This window comes from Artibeus jamaicensis, unplaced genomic scaffold, assembly GCF_021234435.1.
Source record: "Artibeus jamaicensis isolate MK-2021 breed Jamaican fruit bat unplaced genomic scaffold, CSHL_Jam_final contig_47, whole genome shotgun sequence".
NCBI classification, from domain to species: Eukaryota; Metazoa; Chordata; class Mammalia; order Chiroptera; family Phyllostomidae; genus Artibeus; species Artibeus jamaicensis.
Window position 1 is genome coordinate 1,311,055 of NW_026521848.1, and position 25,386 is coordinate 1,336,440.

At 52.1% G+C, this 25,386-nt stretch overlaps 2 protein-coding genes and 1 pseudogene across 2 annotated transcripts; 1 reads left to right on the forward strand and 2 right to left on the reverse strand.

Annotated features, from left to right (window-relative positions):
- The first annotated feature begins 961 nt into the window (after positions 1 to 961).
- Positions 962 to 4,178, forward strand: LOC119040768 (40S ribosomal protein S2-like; annotated as a pseudogene).
- A 4,589-nt stretch (positions 4,179 to 8,767) lies between these two features.
- On the reverse strand, positions 8,768 to 11,700 carry SELENOV (selenoprotein V). Its single transcript, XM_037133859.2, has 5 exons — positions 10,796 to 11,700; positions 9,329 to 9,353; positions 9,132 to 9,185; positions 8,946 to 9,020; positions 8,768 to 8,845 (listed from the first exon to the last, which is right to left on the reverse strand). Exons 1-5 carry the CDS (start codon positions 11,698 to 11,700, stop codon positions 8,768 to 8,770), a joined length of 1,137 nt encoding a protein of 378 aa, XP_036989754.2.
- A 5,500-nt stretch (positions 11,701 to 17,200) lies between these two features.
- DLL3 (delta like canonical Notch ligand 3) lies at positions 17,201 to 25,271 on the reverse strand. Its single transcript, XM_037132812.2, has 9 exons — positions 25,131 to 25,271; positions 24,709 to 24,990; positions 23,805 to 23,862; positions 22,282 to 22,524; positions 21,048 to 21,265; positions 19,904 to 20,126; positions 18,028 to 18,610; positions 17,690 to 17,774; positions 17,201 to 17,372 (listed from the first exon to the last, which is right to left on the reverse strand). Exons 1-9 carry the CDS (start codon positions 25,197 to 25,199, stop codon positions 17,367 to 17,369), a joined length of 1,767 nt encoding a protein of 588 aa, XP_036988707.2. The 5' UTR covers positions 25,200 to 25,271; the 3' UTR covers positions 17,201 to 17,366.
- Positions 25,272 to 25,386: the final 115 nt, after the last annotated feature.

Consider the following 25,386-nt stretch of genomic DNA (forward strand, 5'->3'; position numbering starts at 1 on the left):
GTTTTATTATCATGCACTGTCCTGAAGGTGGGTGGGGCTCAGCTGAGCAGTTCTGCTCCACACAATGGTGGCTGGAAGCTCAGCTGGACTGGGACACCCACGGGGGCTCATTCACGTGTCTGCCACCTTGGGGGGCATGGTGGACTGGAAGGCGGAGCCTCTTCTTTGTGTCTTTCCAAGGCCTCTGCCTCTCCACCTGGTGTCTCCAACAGGGTAGCCAGATTTTCTTTATGATGATCTCAGGCTCCCAAAAGCACAAAGGTGAAAGCTTCCAGCTCTTTTTAAGGCTCAGGCGCAGCGTGAGCGCCTCTGCCTCATTGTGTTGGTTCCATAGGCTCAGCCTGATTCAAGGGAAGGGCGTGACCTATGGGAGAGAGTCTGAGAGCCGTGACCCATTGGCCGCCATTTGAAAACCGACCACCACAAAAGACATTACCATCATTGCCATTTCTTAAGAGTTTATGGTGAGCCAGGCACAGATCTTGGTAATTTACATGGGGTATCTGAACGAGTTCTCACAATGCCATGAGGGAAAGAATGTTGGTATATCCATTTGTAGATGGGAAAAACTAAACTGAGGCTTATTTGCTATATTAGTCAGGATTCTCCCAAGAAACACTAACAGGAGAGGCCTTTCTCTTTCCCTGAATACATGTACACTGTGCATCTACCTCAGAGAAGTGCCTTATCAAAAATTACCCAGCCCTGGCCAGATAGCTCTGTTGGCTGGAACATCAACCTGCACATGAAAGGTTTCAGGTTTGACCCTCAGTCAGGGCACAGACCTAGGCTGCAAGTTCAATCACCAGTCAGGGCATGTGCAGGAGGCAACCAATAGATGTCTCTCTCTTCTCTTTCTCTCTCTCTCTCTCTCTCTCACCCCTGTCCTCTCTTTCTGAAATCAATAAACATATTGTCAGGTAAAGATAAAAATGTATCCAAAGCCTGTATAGTTTCAATAATGGGAGTCTTCAACCTTGACCAAGGAGACAAGTGAGGCGAAGGAGGCAAGGAACCGCCCCGCCCTGCTGGCAGATGTGGGTTGGCCATTCAGCCGTTTCAGAGAACCTGCCCTGCTGAGCCCTCAGTTCAAGCGAGAATGTCCACAAGCACATCGGTCCAGCTCTCTCAGTAAAACAGGACACGTGACCAGTCATAACTATGAGCGTCCTGCACTCCCTGTGAGGATAAAATCTGCCCCAGCAAGTATTGTTTGACCAAGGATTCTCTTCAGATTCCCACAACCTCAGACACCAGTGCCAAGTCCCAGGAAAACGCCCTCCAGGAGGAATGTGCGGTCCCACTTGGTGGCCAGGTTGAGGCTCAGTTGCCCTGGTGATGATGGTGGCGTGGGCATCTCTGCATTCCCAGTCAACACAAACGTGCAGAATTTTTGTCTGCCCCAGTCAGTGAGGCTCACAGTGTTTTCTCCTCTGCCACAGCGTGTCAGGGAAACACACAAACCCTTGCGCCTGGCAGAGTTCTTGTTTTCAAAAAACTATTAAGGGCTTGACTCAGTCCCTCACTTGCTGGAATGACACGCTTTGTTCGCCCCACAAAACTGCATGCGCACCAGGGCTTGTGGCCGCCTCGCTCGTCCCCTCCCTCACCTGCCCCACAGAACTCAGCACTTTCTATATTCAATTTCAGTCACTTACGTATGTTGTTCATTGATTCCCCCATGAGATGTGAGTTCCACGAGGGTGGGGATTTCTGTCCAGTTATGTCCCCAACGCTTAACAGTGCGTGGCTCACAGAAGGTGCTGAGTACCCGTGGATGGCATGAGCGAGTGGATGGCCGAATGAACAGATGGGTCTGAAAGTGTCACGTGTCTCACTGGGCATGTTGCCATGGGGCCCGGTGTGAGGACGTGTGTCTCCGTGAGCCCACCGATTCGCATGTGCATTTGTGTCTCCACGTCTCTGAACTCCTTATTCGGGTGGGGTGAGGAGCTCTGAAGCTGCATCCCTGTTCTGTGTCCTCCTGTCTGTCCTGGCATCTGAATGAGGAGGAGAAAGGAGACCTGGCCCTCTCTGAGTCCACTCCCGCCTGCCCCCTCCCCAACCCGTCCCCAAAGACTGGAGATAAGCCCAACTGTGGGTCACATAGTGACCTTCCGGGGAATCTCAAAACTCCCTTTTTGTAGGATCCCCAGCCAATGGGCGGTGAGGGGGCGAAGCCTACGGGGGTGGTAGCCAAGCTAGGGGGGCTTCAGAGAAGTCATCTCAGCCCCCTTTAAGGGTCCCAGTTGTCCAGCCTGAATGAGCTGAGGTGGCGGAAAAAAAGACTGCAGTTAAATTTCAGGCAGGACTTCCTGACCCTCGAAATGTGAGATCAGAGAGGGGTTGTGCAGGTTTACAGAAGTTAGGGTTTCACCCGTGAGAAAGGACTCCACAAACGCCGGGGAGAAGATGCCTGACGCCCTTCCGAGGCGGGATTCCTCAGTTGCTGGAGTACAGTATCTCCATCACTAAGGCGCACAGAAGGGCACCTTAGATACATGAGTCCACACTGATTAATTTTATCACAACAGAACAAGGGATTTCTCTTCACCAAAGGTTAGCACAGGACAGAGTCAATAAATGACAGGAAACCTTATCTGCAAACTCTAAAGAGGAGAAAAGTTAACATCTAGACAGGACAAAGAATTTACGCAGATCAACCACAAAAAAGACAGAAACCCGCGTAGAATAAAGAGCACGAGACGTGAACAACCTGCAGACGAATCACACCAGGCCACTTTCTTTCCCAAGGAAACGCCAGACGGCGGATGATGCCAGTGCTGCAGGAGGACCCGGGCCCGGGAATAGGAGGCCGAGGTCACGGCTGGGTGGGGGCAGGGGCAGGTTTGGGGTCCAGGCTGGCAGTGGAGCTCGCAGAGGCAAGGCTGAGGACAAGAAGTGGGTTCCTGTCCCCAAGTTGGGCCGCCTGGTCAAGGACATGAAGATCGAGTTCCTGGAGGAGATCTGTCTCTTCTCCCTGCCCCTCGGGAATCTGAGTCACTGACTTTTTCTTGGGGGCATCCATCAAGGCCGAGCTTTTGAAAATTATGCTCATGCAGGGGCAGCCACATGCTGGCCAGAAGACCCAGTTCAAGGTGTCTGTCGCCACTGGGGACTACAGTAAACATGCAGGCCTGGGTGCTGAGTGCTCACAGGAAGTAGCTGCTACTGTCCCTGGGGCCATCATCACGGCCAAGCTCTCTGTTGTCGCTGTGTGGTGAGGCTGCTAGGGGAACAAGAGCAGCAAGCGCCCTTGGAAGGTGACCGACCAGGTGCTGTGTCTCCCTGCTGGTGCGCCTCTTCCCCACCCCCAGGGGCGCTGAGACCACCTCAGCCCCTGGGCCCAAGAAGCTGCTGCAGATGGCCGGTATGAACGGCTGCTACACCACGGTCAGGGGCTGCACTGCCTGCCTGGGCAACTCTGCCAAGGCCATGTTCGACGTCATCTCTAAGACCTACAGCTGTCTCACCGCTGGCCTCTGGAAAGAAACTATGTTCACCAAGTCTCCCTTATCAGGAATTCATGGACCGTCTGGTAAAGCCCCACGCCAGAGGCTCTGTGCGGAGGACCCAGGCTGCACCTGTGCTACCACATGACTTTATACAAGAAAAATCAAGTGAATTAAGCTTGTTAATAAAAAGAGAGAAAAAGAAACACACAAGACTATTAGACATATGATGAGTAGTCAAATAAATGCAAATGAAAACAAGACGCTGTCATTTACACCTAGTAGACTGGCAACGAGCAGAGCGCTGGCTAATGCCACGTGGGCTGCGGACACAGGGCAGCCATTCTGGAGGCCAGTATGTTCCCTCCTTGAGTAAAGGCAGCCTGTGACCCAGCAATTCTGCTCCTGGGTGTCATCCTAAAGAAGAGGAGGGGCATGAGGGTGTGCACTGCAGCATTATTTACAGCAGTGGCCAGAGCTAGAGACGGCCTGGGTGTCCACCCCTCTGGGGAGAGTAACCGAGGCGGACACATAGCAGGGAGCCTGTCAGGGGTGGTGGGCTACACCTGCACTGAGAAACACAGGGGGGTGTTCGCACACAGTGCTTGCAGTGAGGAGCTGTGAGTCACTGGAAAACACAGAAAGTCCGGAGTCCATACCTGTGGTAAGTAAATAAATGCACGCCTTCGTGAAGAGGGTGATGATGTGCTCTTGCCTGCAGGATGAGACACTGGCTGGCAGATGGAATGAACTCTGAAGCCGGAAAGCCAGGTTGTGCACATCCTGGTAAAGACTGGGTCAGCCGAGGATCACGGATGGACACTGACTCTGTGGGAATTCGGTAATGAGGAACAGGATATTTGCACGTTCTTAACGCATCTGCCCCACAGACGGCCTGTTGGCTGCAAAGAGAGGCAGTGGTAACTGCACAGAGGGGAAGTGGACACCGCGGTGACTGAGTGAGCCCAGTGAGGGGCAATGGACAGGTCACCTTCAGACACCTCCGGGGACGAGGACATGCCACCTCGGCAGCATTCCATCTGAGGACAGATCATCTCAACCTAATCATGAGGCAACACCAAACAAGCGCTGAATGAAAACGTTCTATTAAGGGGGAGGCGCTGCGTCGTTCATACGTGCCAACGTCATTAAGAAAAAGCAGGCTGTGGGAACGTCCCAGATTCAGGAAAGATGAAGAGATGAGACAATTAAAGGAAATGCCCGACCTTAGGCTGGCTTTTGTAAGTAAGAGAGACACTACAAAGGACATTATTGTGCCACTAAAAATCATTGGAATAGGGACAGAATCTGACATGAAAGTGTGGTGTAATGTTGCAATGATGAGGTGATAACTCTTGTGGTTATAGCAGAGAACATGCTTACTCTTTGGAGAGATACTCCAACGTATTTAGGGGTGAAGAGCCAGGATGTAACTTACCCTCAAAAGGTTCAGGAAAAAAAATTGTGTGTGTGTGTGTGTGTGTGTGTGTGTGTGTGTGTGTGTGAGGGGGGGGACAGTATGTGAAGTAAAACATTAATACGCAAATCTAGATAAAGATTATACGAGTGTTTTTATTCTTGCAACTTTTTTGTTAGTTTGAATCACTCTTAAGTAAAATTTTTTTAAGTTGTAAAACAGCTCTTAGAAAAGTAAATGAAACAAAAATCTTATTATAATGCCCTTGGTAAAAATTAAAAACACAAACCTTCAAGACACCAAAACACATTTGTTAAGGACCCACAGAACAGAAATGGCCGATGGGCAAGGTAAAAAAAGGGAACTCACAGATCAGCCCGCTGCAGAAGGCAGTCCTCCGTGGGCCAGTGAGGATGCCGTGGGCTGCGTGGGTTTAGGGGAGGGTTGCACTTCACTTTCCGCACCTGGGCTGCCCCAGTTTCCCAGTTTCCTCCCACACCCGATCCTGGAGCTTCCCCATGGCCACCTCTCAGGGTTGTGCTCAGTGTGGGGCTGGAGATCTGCCAACCAGACACCCCAGGCAGGCCTGGCTCTCTGGAGGTTCCTGTCCTCACCCTCCACTGTCCTCTCCCCCTACGTACAGTTTCCAGACACCAAGCCCCGCCCACAGAGTCGTCCCCCCCACTCCCCTGCAAACGGCAGAAATCTGTAGAAAACCCTGTCCAACGTCTATCTAGCGAATGCACTGAGCCAGCCCCTGTGCGGAGCGCTGGGATACAGGACTGTGGGGGGAGTGGTCCCCCCAGAGTGGCCCAGAGGCAGCACGGTCAGCAGCAGTCAGGGGCGCAGGTGCAGTGCCTGTCTCAGCCCAGAGAGAGAGAATGGGGACTGTCCGGGAGCGGAAGGGTCACTAACTGGGGTCGGGAAGCTTCCTGATAAAGAATTAAAGAACACAAGAGGTTTGCCCTGGCCAGTGTGGCTCACTTGGTTGCAGCGTCATCCCATAACCAAAAGATTGTGGGGTTTGGTCCCTGGTCCCGGCCCATCTGATCCGGGCTTACACGGGAAGCAACCATTGATGTTTCTCTTTCTTCCTTCTTCTCCCACTAAAAGCAATGGGGAAAAAAATGTCCTCGGTGAGGATTAAAAAAAAGAAAGAAAGAAAACAAGAGAATTGGGCTGTGAAGCGTGGGTGTGGGTAGGAGTTTATGAACCCCCAAAGCGCAGGGCACGGTTGTCTGCAGGGACAGCGAAGGAAAGGGGCTCCAGGTGGCCTGGGTGTTCCTGCAGCCACCCGGCCCGGTGTTCACCCTGCCTCCCCTCCCCCACGGCGCAGCCCTAGGAGATGCTGGGAGCACCCACGTGACCGGCAACTTTCACAGACCTCACGACCGAGTGCAGGGACGCAGACGCAGTAAGACCAGGACCAAGGAGCCAGAATCTGTATGTATTTTCTCCTTCACTCCACCCGACATGGCCCCAGCCCCAGCCACCATCAAAAAAGGACCTGACCCTGACGGCAACATTTCAGCCCTTCTTGTCATCCTGCTGAGGCTCCTGAGGTGGGAAGAGAAGAGAGAAAAAATATTAATAACAATAATGATTAAAAACTCCATAAAATAATAGCGTTGCCCTGGCCAGTGTGGCTCAGTTGGTTGGAGGGTTGTCCTGTAACCAAATGGTTGCAGGTTCCATTCCCTGTGGGGGCACATACCTAGGTTGTGGGTTCCATCCCCAGGCCAGGCTCTTATGGGAGGCAACTGATTGGTGCTTCTTTCCCACATCGATGTTTCTCTCTCTTCCCCTCTTCCTTTCTCTTTCTCTAAAAGCAATGGGGAAAAAATGTCCTCAGGTGAGGAGAAAAAATAATATTAGCGCCTATTTCAGGCTTACTCTGTGTCAGGCACCATTCTACATTTTCGGTGGGTTACAGCGCCCACTTGTGTGTCCTTGCCATTTTCCAGACACACCTACCACAGGGCCTTTGCATGTGCTGCTCCCTCTGCCTGGAATACTCTGTGCCCACCTGCTTTGATTCCTTCTTTCAAGTGTGTAAGTATCACCTCCCCTATGAAGTCTCCCTGACCACTCAATTTAGAGTTGAAAAACCTCCCAGCACTCCCCACCCCCTTCCCTGCCGTGTCTTCCTCTCACCACTCATCTCCTTCTAAAACGCTTTCATTTGCCTGTGTCTTGTTCATGGTCTGCACCCCCCCCCCCCACACACACACACACAATGTCAGCTCCATGAGGCAGCGGTTTGTATCTCTTTTGTTCACTGCTGTATCATCCCCAGAGCTCAGGACAGCCTCCAGCACATTGTCTGTACTTAGTAAATAAAATGAAACCCATTGAGGTAAAAGCTATCATAAATAGTTTTTACTTTACAGAGGAAGAAACCCAGGTACAGAGGGGTTAAGGTGTTTGCCCCCAGTCACACAGCCAGTAAATGACAGCACTACCCCCAGATCTGTAACATGGGCATTATTGTTCTTGCCCACCCAACATTCCACCCCCATTATCCCTTCCCAGAAGGTTCAGTGGGACCAACTCCACCCCTAGCTCCCACAATGGGCATATGATGCAAGACTGGCCAATGACGGCACTACATTCCCTCAGACCTCAGTGATTGGTTCAGGGATGGACATGTGACCTAAACCAGGCCAATGGGAACCTCTGCAGGAGATGAAATAACATGAGGTCTGGAATATATTTTGAAATACTACCTACAAAAAAAAAAAATAGGGGAGAAAATAGGTAAAATGAGACAAGAGAAAGACAGTGATAGTTGACCTGGGCAATGGGTTCATGGACTTTATTATGCTACTGTACTCTCAACTAGTGTGTATATCTAAGTGTTTCCACCAAAAAATGTTTTTAAAATTATAGTCCTCATTTATATAAAATTCTAGAAAAAGCAAACTAATCTATGGTGACAGAAAGCAGATCAGTCATGCCCTGGGGTAGGAGAGAGGCTGGGAGAAATTACAGAAGTTCTGAGGAAACTTTGGGAGGTGATGGATACGTTCTTCATCATCTTCATTTTGGTGATCATTTCACAGGTGTATTCATATGTCAAAATTCATGTACTGCCTCTTATATATCACACCTCAATAAAACTGAAAACAAATGTAAACATAGATATACCACAGTTGAAGTATTAAATAAGCAACAGCTTAAAAATAAAATAAAAACTTTAAAATCAGTAGCAGCTTGCAAATATGTACAAATTAAGTGGCTTCAAAATTTAGTCCCCAGGCAAATCACCCTGCTGCGCATGTGCTTTGACGCTGTCAAACAATGACGTCAGCAAGAGCGCATCTGCCACGCTGGCTCCACCCCGTGCCTGTGCTGGCCAATCCTGTGGCTACAGAGCACTTGAAATGTGTGTGGTATGACTGTTAATCTGAGATTTTAATGTATTTCATTTTCATTAACTTAATTAACTTAACTTTAAATGGAAAAGCCACGTAGTGTTATTGGATAGCTCAGCTTTACAACTAAAAGTTTAAAAAATAAATCTAGAATTTAGGGGTGGGGGGCGAGGATGAGAAGTGGGAAGGGGAAAAGACAAACATATAAATAAATAAATAAATAAATAAGTCTAAAGCTATTATGAAAGTAAGTTTATAGCTGACATACCCTGAAACTTACTCTGAGCTCTGCACTATTTAGTGGTTTGTAGGAGGCACCTCACAGAATCATCTCAACACCCCCATTTTACAGATGAAAAATCCGAGGCTCAAAAATGGTGTGGATGGCTCGTCCTGATGTTAGCACCGAGGACTGGCTGAGCTAGGATTAGGGCTGGGCATCTTTGTCCAGCCCCCTGTCCGCCTCCTCCCCTACAGCCCAGCCCCGGCCCCTCCCTCCTCACCTCCAGCTCACCCGTTGCCTGCTACATCTTCCTGATCCCTTCACTGATAATGTTCACAATTTTCTTCAGCTTGGCCTCATCCACAAAGCCATCACCTTTCTGGACGCGGAGGGGAAAGAGCACAGACATGTGTGGCTCCCACAATCCAGGACCCCAGCACCACCCTCCTGCCCTATCTGGGACCCTCGTTCAGAATCACCTTCTTTGAATGAACCAATTTTCCATCCACAAACACTTCAAACTCCCCGGTAGCCTGTGAAGATATGTCCTCCTCCTGGGAAGGGAATGTTGGGGGTGAGAGAAAGCTAAGAGCTCCCCTCCAAGCTCCTCGGGGGGCTCTCGGACCCCTGACTACCCCCACTCCCCCGGCCACCATCGCACTCACAAAGAGCAGACAATTTGGGAACTGCTGCTCCAGACTCTTTTTCAGTAGAATGTACTGGGGGGGGAGATGAAATCATGTGATCACAGGGTCACAGGGTCACAGGGTCACAGGGTCACAGGTCTTACAGGGAGTAGAAACAGAAACTCCCAGATTTCATGCCCCACGCTCTTCCCACCTCCAAAGCCAAAACTACTCACCCGGAGGTTATAGCTTCAGAGGCCACTGTAGGCCAAGGACAAAAGAAGGGAGGCAGAAAGAGACAGAAGACACAGCATTAGTATTTCCCCAAGCCCAGAGGGACCCTGTGAGCACCTGAGTGAGGTCACATCCTTGCCCTGCTCGGAAGCCTCCCACAGTGCATCTTTCTCCTGGCAGAAAACCACAGCCAGCACTCCCCATGATCCACAAGCCCCCACAGGGTCTCCTCCCACTCTGCCCCTGGCCGACTCCACTCCCGCCACAGGGGCCCCCAGCCTCGCTCTCAGCGCTCAGGCGTGCCTTGCTCAGAGCCCTCACGCTGGCTCTTCCTTCCGCAAAATGCCATTTCTCTGGTATCTGCATGGCTCCTTCTCTCCCCTCCTTCAGGTCTCTGCTCATATGTTGCTTTCTCAGTGATGGCTTCCTGACCACCCAGTTAAAACTGCGATCCCTCCCAAGATGCCCTTGGTTCATAGCACTGATCACCTTCTAAGATGCTAGATGATTTACTATGTATCATACATATTCCACACCAAAATGTCAGTACCACAAGGACAATAATCTCTGTCTTATTCACTGTTGCGTCCCTACTAGGTCTGGCACATGGGAGGTGCTTAATAAATAGCTGTTGAATGAATGAAATAATGAATCCATGGAGTCGGAGAAAGAGATAGAATGGAGGAGATGGGCAGAGAGATGAGCAAATGAGCAGACAGGTAGGAAGAGACACACACAACGTGGGAAAAGGAGAGGAGATGAACTAGAGGCACAGACAGCCCCGGGCAGAGACGGGAGAGAGAAAAAGTGGGAGACGTAGGGGAAGAAAACCTTGTAGAGCAGGACAGAGGCGTGGGGACTGAGGGAGTGTCCCTCCTTCAGGGACATTTAGTCCTGCATCTCAGGGAGGTCAAGGAAGGCCATTTCTGACACTATCGTCCTTGACACAAAGAGACATTCTGAATCTGAGCCAGCCTTCACCTAGCAGATGCCTTCTCGTCACTGTGAAGGCCCATCTCAAGTGCCACCTCCTAAGAAAGACTGTCCTTAACCACCCGATGTGAAGTTCCCTGCCCCATGTCATCCTTCAGGGCACTCTGTCTTTGGGTCTGCCTTGTCTTGCTTCCCCTCAGGAGGAAAGCTGGTGGCTTTGCTCAGCACTTCACCCCCAGCTCAGGCCTGGCCCATGGAAGGCAGGCCACTCTGTAGTGAAGGGAGGAAGAGAGGGAGGTAGGAATTTGAGTCAACGAATGAAGCTTGGAGCTAGGACTCACTTCTGGCAGCAGAGCGGGAATTTGAACCCAGAGCTCTTTAGCCCCCAAGAAGCGATAGAGGGAGCCAAGTTTCCCACCTGGCAATTGGGACTTCCTCCCTCACCCTACCTTCAAATCCCCAAAGCCACAGCACCTACCCTTCCTGCCCTTTCCCCATGGGGAGGAAGGCACGTGTGAGTGGGGACGGCCCCTCACCAGTAGATCACTCTAATTAGGATCTTGTTGTCCACTTGAAAGTACTGGCTGGTGGAGGCAAATGTGTTGGCAGAAATAGGTAAGGAAGTGGCCAAGGGGATGGCCCCCAGGACGGGCGTGGAGATAGGTCCAGCCGTGGAATCTGTCAACTTCGTGGCCACTGGGTCTGCCCCCGGGGTGGACCCGAGACTGGGCCCCAGTAAATCAGTGGCCAATGGAGTGAGCTCAGGAAGGGGCTCTTGTGTGGTTCCGGATCCACTGGCAGCCGCCGGGACGTACCTCAGCCCCGGCGTAGGAGCCTTACCAGGCCACAAAGCGGGCTCTGGAGCGGGCTCTGGAGCGGGTTCTGGGGGTGGGCCCAGAGGTGGGGCGGAGCTCCGGAGGGACTCCAGGTCGGAGCCCGCGGGCGGGACCAGGACTGGGACCAGGATCTCAGACGAGATAGGCGTTAAGGCCGGAACCGCAGACGGGGTTCTGCCCCGGGGCACGGCCTGGAGTGGAATCAGGGTCCCGACCGGGGTCGGGGTTGGGGGCCGGACTGGGGTCGGAGTCAGGGGCCGGACCGGGGTCGAGGGCCTGGCCGGAGACAGGAACTGGACCGGGATCGAGGGCCTGGCCGGAGTCAGGGACTGGACCGGGTTCGAGGGCCTGGCTGGAGACAGGAACTGGACCGGGATCGATGGCCTGGCCGGAGACAGGGACTGGACCGGGGTCAAGGCCGGGGCTGGAGTCATGGACCGGACCCGGATCGAGGGCCTGGCCGGTGTCAGGGACCGGACCCGGATCGAGGGCCTGGCCGGTGTCGGAGCCTGGACCCGGACCGAGGGCCGGGCCGGTGTCGGAGCCCGGACCAAGGCGGAGGTCCGGGCCGGAAGGGGGGCTGAGGCCCTCGCCTGGTTGTTCATGGGGGCCTGCGGTGCCCGGGGAAACCGGGCAGGGACCTCAGCCTCCCTCCCTCCAGGGCAGAGCGCCTGGCCCGCACCAGGGTTCTAAAACGGGACGCGGCCACAAGGGGGCACTGTTACACCGAGTTCCACTCACCCGCGGGTTCTGTTGCCCCGGGGCGGGGATGTGGCAGGACGTCTACATTTTACCAAACGATTCCCATCACCTTAACCCCCACCACGACGGTAAGGAACGCACAGATTACGCCAGAGTTCCCTCATTGTCGTTACCGTTCAAGTGTTCATTGCGTGCCTGTCGTGTGCACGGTCCCGTGCTGGGTGATTCTGCAGACAGAGCAGCGATCAGGAAAGCCCTGGCCCGGGGATCAGGCTCCCTGTCCAGCGGGGGAGACATACCCTCACTAAGCAATGACCTACTGCGGTCAGGACTGAGGCGGCGGAGGCGCCGGCAGAGAGGGGTCAGAGATGTGGTGAGGGAAGCACCTGGACCCGTGGGATCCCAGGGGAGGCGCCAGAACCAGTTTGGGGCGGAGAGGGCCCCTAGAGGAGGGGACGACTGAGAAACCTGGAGAAAAGTAATAACAACAAGAGGTTTTACATTTCTGTAATGCTAAGTGCTGCACACACGCCCACGTGACAGAACCAGGATTCAAGTGGACGCAGGCCTCCAGAGTCCTGGGGCAGAGGAAGAACTCTTTTCACCCTGTGAGCGCCTTCAGGGAGGGATTTTTATCTTGTTCTCCGAGGAATCCCCAGCTCCTAGAATAAGGCCTAGCACACAGTAGGTGCCCAATAAATATTTCACTTTTTATTTTAACCTAGTTTAACTTAACACTTAGAAGAAGTGGGAAATGCCCTCCTGGCTGGTGTGGTTCAGTTGATTGGAGCATCCTCCCTTAGACCAAAAGGTTTTGATTCTCCGTCATGGTACACACCCAGGTTATGGGTTCAGTCCCCTCTCAGGGCAAGTACAACCCCTCATCCCCCTACTGATGTTTCTCTCTCTAGAAGGAATTAAAATATATGCCTGGGTGAAGATGAAAAAAAATTTTAAGAAGTGGGAAAAATAGCCCTGGCTGGTGTGGCTGGGTGGATTGAGTGCTGCCTGGGAACCAAGGGGTCAACGGTTCCATTCCCAGTCCAGGGCACGTGCCTGGGTTGCAGGCTGGGTCCCTGGTAGGGGGGCATGTGAGAGGCAACCACACATTGATGTTTCTCTCTTTCTCCCTCTCTTCCCCTCTCTAAAACAAATAAAGAAATAAAATCTTTTAAAAATATAGAAAGAAATGGGGAAAATAGCACAGAAAATTCCTATGTAACTTTCACATATAAATAAGTAATAATATCTTCTGTACCCCAGGATGTAAAGCCAGGATGATGAGATCTGTCCCATATTACAAAGCACAGCAGGCCTTATTCAGATTCAAGGCAGGTTTCAAACAGAAGAGTCCTGACCCACCACTGTGCTTCCCAGTCCTTGAGCCCTTCCTGTGTTAAATCTTGGACCAAGAAAGACACCCAATTTTTTGTGTGATGCTAAGCAAGTCTCTACCCCACCCCTCTCTGGACTTCAGAGAGGCATGGAGACATGGAATGGGTGGTGCCTCACCCACGTGCGGTAGATAAAAATTGGGGTGGATGCCTCGGGAGTGAGGGGTCCCAGCCCCGGACCAGACCATCCAGCCCAGGGAGATAAATTCCCATAACTTCTGGCTGTAAAAACCACTGGGAGTTGGGGCACCAGAAGAAACTGCAGCATACTCAGGAAACTCTTCTTAAATGGCCTGCAATGGACTTAGGACGTACACAGACTCACTCCCTCTGGGATTCAGCAGCAGGGCAATAGCTGTAAGGGCATCAGTGGCATAGAGGGAGAAAGTAAAGTGACTGGCAACAGAGTGAGTGCCAGGAGACACCTTCCACCTGAACAAAACTCCAGAGGCCAGGCAGTGGCACTGTCTCCTCCTGAGCTCTCCCCCCACACAGAGCCACCCCACCCTGGTGATTACCTAAGGCTCCACCCCATACAACTTACAGGTGTGCTTTTCTACAAGAGGCCATACTACTAAGGGAGTCAAAACAGCTCTATCTAATACACAGAAACAAACACAGGGAGGCTGCCAAATTGAGGACACAAAGAAATATGGCCCAAGGGAAAGACCAGAACTTTAGAAAAAGAACTAAAGAAATGGAGATGAGCAACCTATCAGATGCAGAGTTCAAAGCACTTGTTATCAGGATGCTCAAGGAACTCAGTGGGTACTTCAACAGCATAAAAAAGACCCAGGCAGAAATGAAGGTTACATTAAATGAAATAAAGAAAAATCTACAGGGAACCAATAGTGGAGTGAAGGAAGCTAAGAATCAAATCAATGATTTGAAACATAAGGAAGAAAAAAATTATTCAGTCAGAACAGCAAGAAGAAAGAAGAATTAAAAAAAAAAAAGGATAGGCTAAGGAGCCTCTGTAACATCTTCAAACATACCCACATCAGAATCTTAGGCGTGCCAGAAGAAGAGAAAGCAAGAAATTGAATACTATTTGAAAAAATAATGAAAGAAAACTTTCCTGACTTGGCCAAGGAAATAGACATACAAGTCCAGGAAGCACAGGGAGTCCCAAACAAGATAACCCCAAGGAGGACCACACCAAGAAACATCATAATTAAAATGCCAAAGGTTAAACATAAAGAGAGAATCTTAAAAGCAACAATAGAAAAGCAGATAGTTACTACAAAGGAGTTCCCATAAGACTGTCAGCTGATTATTAAAAAAAAAAACTTTGCAGGTGAGAAGGGACCAGCAAGAAGTATTCAAAGTGATGCAAAGATCTACAACCTAGATTACTCTATCTAGCAAAGCTATCATTCAGAAATGAATGATAAAGCACTCCCCAGAAAGAGTAAAACTAAAGAAGTTCATCATCACAAAGCCATTTTTATATGAAATGTTAAAGGGAATTATACAAGAAAAAGATAAAAACTATGAGCATTAAAATGGCAATACATTCACAACTATCACCAATTCAATCTAAAAAATAAAACAATTTAAGCAAACAAGCAAAACAGGAACAATTATACATATAGATATCTTGGAAGATTATCAGTTGGGAGGGGGTAGAGGAAAATGGGAGAAAAGGTGCAGTGATTAAGTATAAATTGGTAGGCACAAAACAGATAGGGGGGTGTTAAGAACAGTATATGAAATGGAGAAGCCAAATAACATATGCACGACACATGGACATGAACTAAGGGGTGGGGTACTGCTGAAGGGAATGCAGATACAGGTGGAGAAGGGCAAAAGGCAAAAATTGGGACAACTATAATAGTATAACCAATGAAATATTTTTAAAATACAACTTATATGACAACATATGGTGATACTATCATGCAACTATACCTGCAACCACCACATGTGAAGACAGTAGCTTCTCATAATCGCTCTGCATACCCCCTCCCAAACAATTTCCAGTGTTCCCCTACCATATCGATATTATGTTGGAGGCCTGGCCAGGAATCCCAGTGGTTAGAGCATTATCCCGATACGCCAAGGTTGTGGGTTTGTTCCCTGGTCGGGGCACATCGAAGAAGGAAACAATGAAATGCATAAGCGAGTGGAACAACAAATCAATGCTCATCTCTTTCCTTCTCCTTTCCTTTCTCTAAAACAAGTAAGTAAATAAGACATTATACTGATTTTTATGGTAATCATGTCATTGCTTCTTTTATATCTCTTCTGTTTCTTTTCATTTATAGGTTTACCCTTCATTCCTTTAACTCCCTTGATAATTATTTGCTTTTTTCTTTTGCTTTTTTTATAAAACAACTTTACTGAGGTATAATTTACAGATCATAAAATTCACCTGTTTTAAGTGTACAGCTCAAAGATTTTTAGTAAATTGGCCGAGTTGTGCACCACCGCCAGGATCACTTTTAGGACATTCCCTTCATCCCAGTCAGATCCCTCCCGCCCACTCTCGGTTAATCTCCAGTCCCTCCCCAGACCCACGCAACCACTAATCTCCTTTCTGTCCCTACAGATTTACTTCTTCTGCACATTTAGTATAAATGGAATCATAAGTGACCAGCTTCTTTCATTTGAGCAGGTTTTTATGGTTTATCCAGGTGGTGGCACCAAACTTCATTCCTTTTTACAGCTAAATGATATCCCACTGTAGGGAGACACTGTATTCTGTTTCACCTCTCACCAACTGATGGACACTTGGGTTGTGTTCACGTTTTGGCTATGCTAAATAATGCCTCTGTGAACATTTGCATGCAAGTTTTTTTATACATATGTTTTTCTCTTGGGTAGATACCTAAAAGTTGATGTGTTGGGTCATATACTATCTGTGTTTAACTTTAAAACATTTTTTATTTACTTATTTATTTTTAGAGAATGAGGAAGGGAGGAAGAAAGAGAGGGAGAGAAACATCAGTGTGTGGTTGCCTCCCACATGCTCCCCACTGGGGACCTGGCCTGCAACCCAGGCATGTGCCCTGACTGGGAATTGAACTGGTAACTCTTTGGTTCATAGGCTGGCACTCAATCCACTGAGCCATACCATCCAGGGTTCTATGTTTTTGTTTTTGTTTTTAACTGCCAAACTGTTTTCCGAGGAGCTTCCCCGTTTTACATTCTGCCAGCAGGGCATGACAGTCCCCATTTGTCCACATCCTTGCCAACACTTGTTTTTGTCTGTCATTGTGAGCACAGACATTCTTGTAGGTGGGAAGTGAAAGGCTAATTATTTCTCGTAGAAGCCAACCACGTATCCCACAGAATCCCCAGTCTGGGTTGTGCTCATCCCAAATGTGTTACATAACATTTCCTGTAAATTGCTAGTCCGTCGAACTATATCAAATTGCCAACATCCGACGTTTTTGACCTGAGCAGATGTTAGCGCACCTCCCTTTGGGACAACAGAAGGAATCGGCCTCCGATTGTACTTGCTACCAGTGAGGAAGAAAAAGTCGTTACCTGGTGATGTCATGGGGGACCTTCCTGAGGCTTTCCAAAACAATAATATGTACGCATGGGAAAATTTTTCAAATACAACAAAGGTGTGCACAGAGGAAAGACAGTCTCCCCAGGAATTCTTGTACAGCAGGGTGGGAGTGTGGCCTGAGGGAGCAATCTGTCAGTACTTGGTGAAATTGGGAGCTATGTCCTAAAATCAAGCAATTTCTCTCCTGAGTATATATCTGTGACAGACTCTGTTCTATTCAAAATATTCAGTCTCTCTCTCACAGGGGATTTACTTACTGGCCCACGGACACAAGACAGCCATGTGGCTTGCTTCCACCGATAAAATGTGAGCAGAAGTGTTAAGAGCCCCAGCACATGGTTCACTATTCCCTTTCCCATGCTGCCTGGAAGTGTGCCAGACAGAGGCTGCTCTTAGCCTCAGCCCCAGAGTGAAAACCACGGGAGCAGCCCCAACACCAGATACAAAGCACACAGCTGATAAGCCAAAACTATTCAAAATACGAGTCTTTACAGATGTCTCTGGACATGGTGAGAAAAAGATATGACATAATCATTATGTACTTCCAACGGTAAAATTCTCCCAGCCACCCCTTCCGGCTTGAACTCCCAAGTGCCTGAGGCAAAGATTGGATGGGCACCATCAAGGAAACACAAACTATCCAGGCTCTGTCTCCAGATCAGGCCTGGAAAGGAAATGAGGAAGAGGCACTAGAAAGGGCTGCCCCCCCCCGCCCCTCCCCCGTGGGGGCAGACCAATGGCGGTCCGCTCCCCGCTCGGACTGGGCCACTGGTCTTCCAAAGAGAAGGTAGCAAGCAGCTCAAAAGGGCAGCAAGGGGGCTAGTGACAGAATTAAATTGAGTCAGAACTGAAAAGTAGGCTACGGACCTTCCGAAGCCCCTGTCCTCCAGACTTTACAGATACAGTAAAGGAAGGGCACAGGGGAAGCAGGGGCCGCCTCCGCCCAGCGCGCGCGCGATGTTGGGGGGGGGGGGTAGCTACCTCCCGAGTATAGACTGAAGGAGCTGATATCACGTAAATCTCAGGAGAGTCTCCATCTTCGGGGTGGTTCCAATCTACAGACGGGCTGCGAGAAAAAAAAGAAGTGTAGGACCAAGGCTCTTTTAAATTTTCAGATCTTGTTTTTCTCACCAACCACAGAGGGGAACCCAAAGCCAACTCGGGGAACTGTGGAACGCCCCCACCAGAAAGGGGCTGGGTCAGGGATAACAGGAGGGGACGATCAGGGAAGCCCGTCAAGGAGCCGGGCCTACCGCACAATGGAGATTGACAGCAAGCCCCCAGAGGAGCGAGGCCTGCCTCTGCGCCCGGCCCCTCACCTCGGGCCATCCCCGGAACCCTCCTGCGACCTCCTGTTGTTGAGGGCATCCGGGAGAGCATGGACGAATGGCTCCGGAGTCCCCGGTAGCAGGCGAGACCCAGTATGTCGGCCAGGGCCACCGCATCGCACGTGAACCAGCAAAAGCGCAGTGCCGGCTAAGCCTGCAGCCACCAGCAACCCCAAAGCTGGTGGCAAAAGGAAGCGCTGTGGGTCACTCTGCCGCAGGCCGGGTGGCGCCGCAGGCAATGCACCTGCGCTGTCGTCGGAGTGAACCGAAAACTCGCAGCGTGCGCCCATGTAGCCGGGAGCGCAGGCGCACACAAGGCCAGAGAAGTGGGCGTAGCAGCGGCCACCGTGGGCGCAGGGCCGAGCGGCACAAGGATCGGCGCGTTCGCTGCAGTCACGGCCGCCGAAGCCCAGCGCACAGGAGCAGCGGCGCGAGCCAGCGCCCTCCAGGCACGTGCCACCGTTGGCACAGGCACGGCCTGCACAGTCGTCCAAGTCGTGCTCGCAGCGAGGCCCCGCGAAGCCGGCGCGGCAGCTGCAGCGCAGGGCGTGGCCTAGGTCCAGGCAGAGCCCACCTGTGGGGTAGCGGCGTCAGGGGCGGGCCATCCCCGCAACCCGCCCAGGCTAGTTCCTCGGCTCTGCAAACCCCTTTTCTCCAGTTCCCATCCCTCTGCCTCCATCTAACTCGAGGGCCAGCCTCTGGGAGTGTGCCTAGAGCTTCTTGCCCGCTGGCGAAGTCTTGGATTAACTCAGCCTCACCTGGTTGGCTGTTTTCCTCTAGACTTCAACCGTACTTAAATAATTAATGATTTCAGAACGGTGGGTCTGAACTACCAGGCCTTTGCCCATGACTTCTCCCTCGTCCCTTCCTTCTTTTCAATCTTCAGGTCTCTGCTCAGATGTCCCCTCCTCCAGGAAGCCCCCTGGGAGTCCTCCGCCACTCTCCCCTCACAACCCTGACTACCCCGGACTCTAGCTGAGGAAGACTGTCTTCTTCTATGGGCTGGTAGCCCCAATGAAGGCTGGAACCAGAGCTGTCCTGGTCACTGTTGTGTCCCTAGTACCACTCAGTGCAGAATGCATATTCAGTGAGTGTTTTGGTGAGAATTCGAAGAATGCACCAAGCCCTTTACATCATATTTAAACTTTTAACACCCAGTTCAAATCAGGTCTCTTCACCACTCAGACACCTCCTATGGCTCTGTCTTGGGGTAAAACCAAAACTCTCCCTACAGACCACGAAGTCCCAAAAGAGCTGCCCTGGCCACCTCCCTGACCTCATCTCTCACCATTCTCCCCTCCTCCCCTCACTCACTGCTCCAACCACGTGGGCTTCCCTGTGATCCTCAACACGCCGCCACTCACGTTCCTACCTCGGGCCGTAACGTGCCCAGAGGTCCGCCCATTGCTCCCTCCCTCGCTACCATCAGCAAGGTCTTCCCTAACCGTTCTAGCTAAAATGCCCACCCGCCCCTCCACCCACTTCTGGCTTTATTTGTCTTAGATTTTATCACCATCTAACCTCCCACATCATTTACTTACTTATCTTGTTTGTTCTCTATCTGCCCTATCAGTTCTATTAGGGCAGGGGTTTGGGTTTCATTCCCTGCTGTATCCTCAGGGCCTAGAATAAAGTCTGGTGCACAACAGATGCTCCATGAACATTTATGAGTTAGGAGTATCACCTCGCCCATCTGACAAAAGAATAAACTGGGGCTGGGAGGAGGAGCACTTCCCCAGGCCACGGGGCTAATGGAGCCAAAGCCAGGACTTCCACCCAGGACTGTCTGAACCAAGCCCTGCTCTTACCCACGGACCATGCAGGGCTCCCCACCCCCAACCCCGACCCTCTGGTCTCCCCGCCTCACCGTTCCGGCATGGCCGCAGGCTGCACCGGTCCACCCTCTTCTCACAGTTGGAGCCTTGGAACCCGGGCGGGCAGTGGCAGATGTAAGCAGAGTTGGGGTCTACACCTCCCACACACAAGCCGCCATTGAAACAAGGTCCATCCGCACATGTCACCCCGCTCACCTCACACAGCAACCCGTAAAACCCACGGGGACAGGCACATTCGAAGGACCCGAGTGTCTCCTGGGCAAGGGCAAGAGGACTTCAGACTGAGTCTTCCTCGGAGCAAGAATCCCTCCCCCTTCCTTGGTCTTGACTATGGGAGCTGCTCCTTGTCACATCCCACCTCCCGGCATGTGGCGCCTCACCTGGAAAGTCCTTCCAAGACAAACCCTCCCTCCACCCCACCCCCCCGTTTCTGGGTCTGCCTGTCCAACTTCACAGGGAGGAGGGTCTGGGTACCCACATTCCCACCTCTACTGCCTTGCCTACCAACCGCTGCCTGCTTAGTCTGCCCTCCCCAGTTCTGACTGCATAGCCAGTCCTACTCTGAACTCCCAGCTCTGAGCTCCCCTCTCTGTGGAGCCCTCCCTAGATCCCCCCTTTGCAGGCCCTACCCCTAACTCGAACCCTGAGTGCGTCTCCCTGTCCCATGCTGGCAGTGTCCAGGCCACCTACTCTGGGCTCTGCATTATCCCAGTGGGCACCAGGCTCACTCCAACAGCCACACCTTTGCTTAGCCCAGGACACTCTCCTGGTCCATCCTTGTCAGGCGCCTCCCCTCAGCCAGATTGGACTTCAGAAGCCCCAGCACCAGGCGCATCTCCAGGAAGCCCTCTCTGATGGGCCCCAGTCCCAAATCCCCATGCCACCTACCTTGAGTCCAGAGTTGCTCCCTGTCCCACAGGAAGGACAGTTTGTGGCCCCACAGCACTCAACAGTCCCACACCACACCTTTAGGTGCCACCCACTGGGCCTGCTCTCCCCAACCCCACTCCTAGAACCTCATCCTCGATGCAGGTTGGACACCTCCTGGAAGCCCGACCCGGACAGCTATCCCCAGCCACCCGCAGACTGTTATCTCCTGGAGCCCCAGTCAGGGGGTGGTGGGAGCTCCCAGGGTAAAACACTGATCAGGATGAGGTGGGAGGGCGGGATACTAACACTACAGCTGCCCCCGTTGGCACACGGATTCCCATCACAGGGCCCAGGACCAGGTACGAGGCACCCAGCAGCAGCAGAGGATGGGCTGCGGGAACTCAGGCAGGTGCTGGTGGAGACTGGGACTGTGCAGAGGGGCCCCGTCCAGCCCTCCAGGCATCGACATTCATCAGGCTGCTCACAGAAGCCGTGCTCTGGGCTGCAACCAGCTCGACAGGCCGCTGTGGTGGACAAAGAGGCAGAGGGAAGAGGAATGCTGATGAGGGCCGAGTCGGGAGGACAGAAATCAGAGGCGTTTCCGAGCACTTTCTGTGCACCGACTCGTTTCTTCCATACGACAGACAACCCTCTGGGCTGGATGGTATGGCAACCCCCAGTTAACAGAGAGCGAAACTGAGGCCCAGAGAGGTGGGATGACTCGCCTAGCCAGAAAGTGAAGTAGTGAGGAGCTGAACCCAGGCCACTGGCTCCAGACCAAGAATGGAGTGGGGACTCACAGGTCTGAGCTTAGACAAGGGAGAATGAGGGAAGGGTGTCTGGAAATTGGGGAGGGGTCCCTGGCTTTTCAGGGGAGATAGGAGAACCTCGGATTAGGGCAGGCCTGGGAGATTCTGGATAAGCCTGGGAGTCCTAGGAGCTTTGCAGGGCTCAGAAACTTGGGGAGCAGTCTGAGGGTAGCCGGATGGAGGTCGGGGATCCCAAGCTTTAGAAAGCAATGAGGTCTGGTTTGCATTTGCAGGTAGGGTGAAGGATCTTTTTTTCGGGGGAGGAGGATCCAAAGGATTTCCATAGCACCTGGGTGGGTGTAGAGAAGGCTCCAGAATTAGAAGAGCTTTGGGGGGTCCTAGCATCTGGAAAGGGGAGGAAGGGGCGCATCAGCATGGGGAATGGGCGTGGGGTTTCTAGTTGGGGCAGCAAGAGTGCTGGGGAGAGGGAAGGGTGCTGGAGTGCCCAGGTAAGGCTGGAGAAAAGTCTAGCCTCAGTGTACCCGTAGTGGGTAGCTGGACCCTGGGAGGGAGCTAAGGCTTGTGAATGAAACTAGAGCAGAGCCTGGGGGTACATAGGCAGCAGTCAACGGCATGCCCTAGTTTCCTGGAGTGGGGTGTCTGTGGTACCTGGAGAAGGTTCTCGAGTCCCCAGTTCCCTGAAAAGGGTAACCGGGTTCCAAAATGGGCTCAGAGACGGTGAGTGGAGCTAAAGAAGGGCTGGGAATGGGTTGGGGCTACTCAGGACTCACGCTCTGCCTCGCATTCATCCTCGACGGGTGTGCAGGGGCGCAGTCCTGGGCCGCACTGCGAGGAGGCGCCTCGGGAGCCGCAGAGGCGTGCACAGGTGGCCCCAACCCCGGGCGGCTCGCAGCGCGCTCGGTAAGAGAAGCGCAGCTCCCAGGCGCCTGCGCGCTGCACGTCCCGAGCCCACGGGCCCCCGGCCGCCAGGCGGCGCCGGCCGGCCACACGCGCCAACAGGCTCCAGGCGGCTCCTGCAGGGAGAAGAGACAGACACTGGGTTGAGCCCGGCAGGATCCCAGCCACATTCAGTCTCCCGACGGAGCCGAGCATACCCACTCGCACTCTTCCCCGTTTGCGAAGCCAAAACATCCCTTCTCAGCTCAGACAATGGCACTTACCCCTTAGCCGGGCGGTCAACTCCCCTATTGCATCCTGGGACCTTCGATGTTGCAATTATCACAGTTCTTCCTTAGAAGCCGAAATACCCCAATGTTTTGCCCCACAATGTTTGTATATTAGTGAGGAGACTTCTAACACCCTGTGACATTTAATATCTTTTATATGGTCAAGAGACAGTAACCGGTCCTTTTGAAGTGATGTCATAATACCCCCAAATTGTGCCTGGGGATCTTTCTAAATCAAAATGGTGACAGAGACCCCAATGACTAAATCATAAATTACCTTTGCTGCTTGAGATCTTGGGTGACCAGGAGAGGAGCAGTTCCCCCTACCAAGGCTGTCCCACCCCAACACTGGGCCACAGCTTTTCTCTACCAAAATGATGACACAACCCCCACTGTGGGCCTGACGTGACACCAAAGTCCCCTCAAATTAAGGATAAGATTACCCCATATCTGCCCTGGCTAATGTGGCTCAGGGGATTGAGTGCTGGCCTGTGAAGCAAAAGGTCACCAGTTTGATTCCCAGTCTGGGCACATGCCTGGGTTGCAGGCCTGATCCCCGGAAGGGGCCTTTGAGAGGCAACCACACATTGATGTTTCTCTCCCTCCCTTCCCCTCTCTCTAAAAATAAGTAAAATAAATTTTAAAAAGATTATCCCATATCTCTCCCTGAAACCTTTGCTCAATATTTTGATAAAACTGCAACATCCCAGGCTCCCTGGGACCTCTCCGTGGACACAGTGATAGAGCTCCATGTAAGAACCAGAAGTAACTCATATTATACCCTCGGTTGTCAAAACCAAATGGTGACAGAGCAGGACTGTTGCTGTGAGATGCTCTATCATGTCCTGGCAGCTTCAACTGTAAGACAGTAAGAGCTTCCTCCGCTTTACCTGGTATTGGAACTACAGACTCCTACATCCAGTGCCAGGACACTTAGATATCAACATGCCAAGAGCCCCGAAGCTGTCGAGACCCAGCACCGCTCTCCAGGAGCTGGGATGACATCACGGGTCTAGAAACCCACCCTACCAACAGCCCCATGTCACTCTCCTGGACCCCACATCAGACCCCAACTCCCGGCTCCCACAGTCAGTCTACACAGTCGTCCTGAGACTAAAGACACTCACCTCCCATCTGCTCTCCTAGCTGCTCTCTCCAGGTTTCGATGACGAGAGAGAAGGTGCCCTGGAAGGGCGAGAGAAAAGAATGAAAAACCGTGGTCAGGGTGAGTACTCGCTGAGGGCCAGAGTTTAGGGGTGACCATTCCAAGCACCAGGCAGGCAAGGGACAATTTCCAGATGGGCTGGCCCAGGGAAGGAATGGCAAGTTTGGCTTTCTTTATTGAGTGCTTTGTAAGTGGGAAGGACTATACTCAAGATAACCTGGCTGAATTCCTCCAAAGAGACCCTTGTGAAGTACCATGATGACCCCCATTTTACAGATGAGGAAACTGAAGCTAGAAAAGGACCTCACCTGCCCCAAAGAACAAGGATCTAGAATTCAAATACAGGTCTGTTCACTTCTGGGCTTTTGGGGTTATGGGATATCAGATAGGATTTTTGAGGTGAGTCATGAATACAGGCTCCAATTGGAAGATCTGAGAAGGGATAAGGTGAGAGGAGATTGCGGGTCCCCAAGACAAGGATGTAGGAGGGTCCCTAGGCACAAGGAGACTTGGAGATAAAGATAAGGATCCCAGTAGTTAGAGATCCCCAAGGAATAGAGGTAAGGTTCTGTGAATTTATGAATTTTCAGAGGGTGAGTTGGGAGGTTCCGGGAATTTGGGGTCCCAAGCATGCAGGGCTGAGGTAACATTTTGGATAATTAGTGGGCAAGTGGAGTCAGAAATTTTGGGGTCCACAGTAAGTAGGGTTTGTGGGTCTCAGAAAGAGGGATTCCAGGTGGTAGTTACTGGTCTAGGAATTTCAAATTAGGGGGACAAGGTTGGGAACTTGGAAGTTGGAGGGCAGAAAGGGGTCAAGGTTTGGGTAAGGACTCCATCACGGGAGTGCCCCCGGCGCTGGGTCTCACCGGCCAGGCTTCCCGGAAGGGTACGCGCATGAGGCCGTCGGGCAGTGGCAGGTCAAGCGCTGGAGCCCGGGACTGCTCTGTGTAGACTGGTCCACGCGCACTCAGCGCCGCGCCCAGGGCGCACGGAGATTCCGCAGCCTCCTCAGAGACCCCTGGTTTCAAGCAGACCCTGAAGAAGAGGCGACAGGGGGGCCTGGTGCTGCAGGGAGACCTGGGGCCCCCCGGGTCTGGTCCCGGCCCGAAAGAGTGGATCTGAAGCTCAAAAACACCGGCCAGCCGTGCCTGGAGCGGAAGGAGCAAAGGGTGAGGCGACCGCGCATACCCAGGAGTTCCACCCTCCCCCCGGGGGGGGGGCGGGGGGGGCTTCCCAAGACCTCCAGCTCACACCCCCTCCCATCCATTCCTTTCTACTCTGCTCTGACCTGGGGAAGGAAAAAGAGCGCCAGGACCGCCGTCCGGGACAGCAGTTGGGGCATCCCAGGGCAGACCATGGCCTTCCTTTGGGAGATCTGAGGAGCTGCAGCTGCTTACTCCCAAGCCTTATATCTGAGAGGGCGGCTCCGCCCCTTCAAGCAGCCGCGGGACTTGGGGGAACCCTAGAGGAGGAGGTTGAAGAAACCGTGATTGAGTCGTGGGTACAGGCAATATAGTGAGCATGTATGATCTTGTGTGTGGTTG

Bases quoted from the DNA above. Each gene is read 5' to 3' on its own strand.
- DLL3 (XM_037132812.2), bottom strand. From the start codon at position 25,199: ATGGTCTGCCCTGGGATGCCCCAACTGCTGTCCCGGACGGCGGTCCTG. The intron at 22,525-23,804 runs GTGAGTGTCTTT...TTCTCCCTGCAG, and splicing joins GCTAGGAGAGCAGATGGGAG to GAGCCGCCTGGAGCCTGTTG. The intron at 21,266-22,281 runs GTGAGTCCTGAG...TGTCCACCACAG, and splicing joins GGATGAATGCGAGGCAGAGC to CGGCCTGTCGAGCTGGTTGC.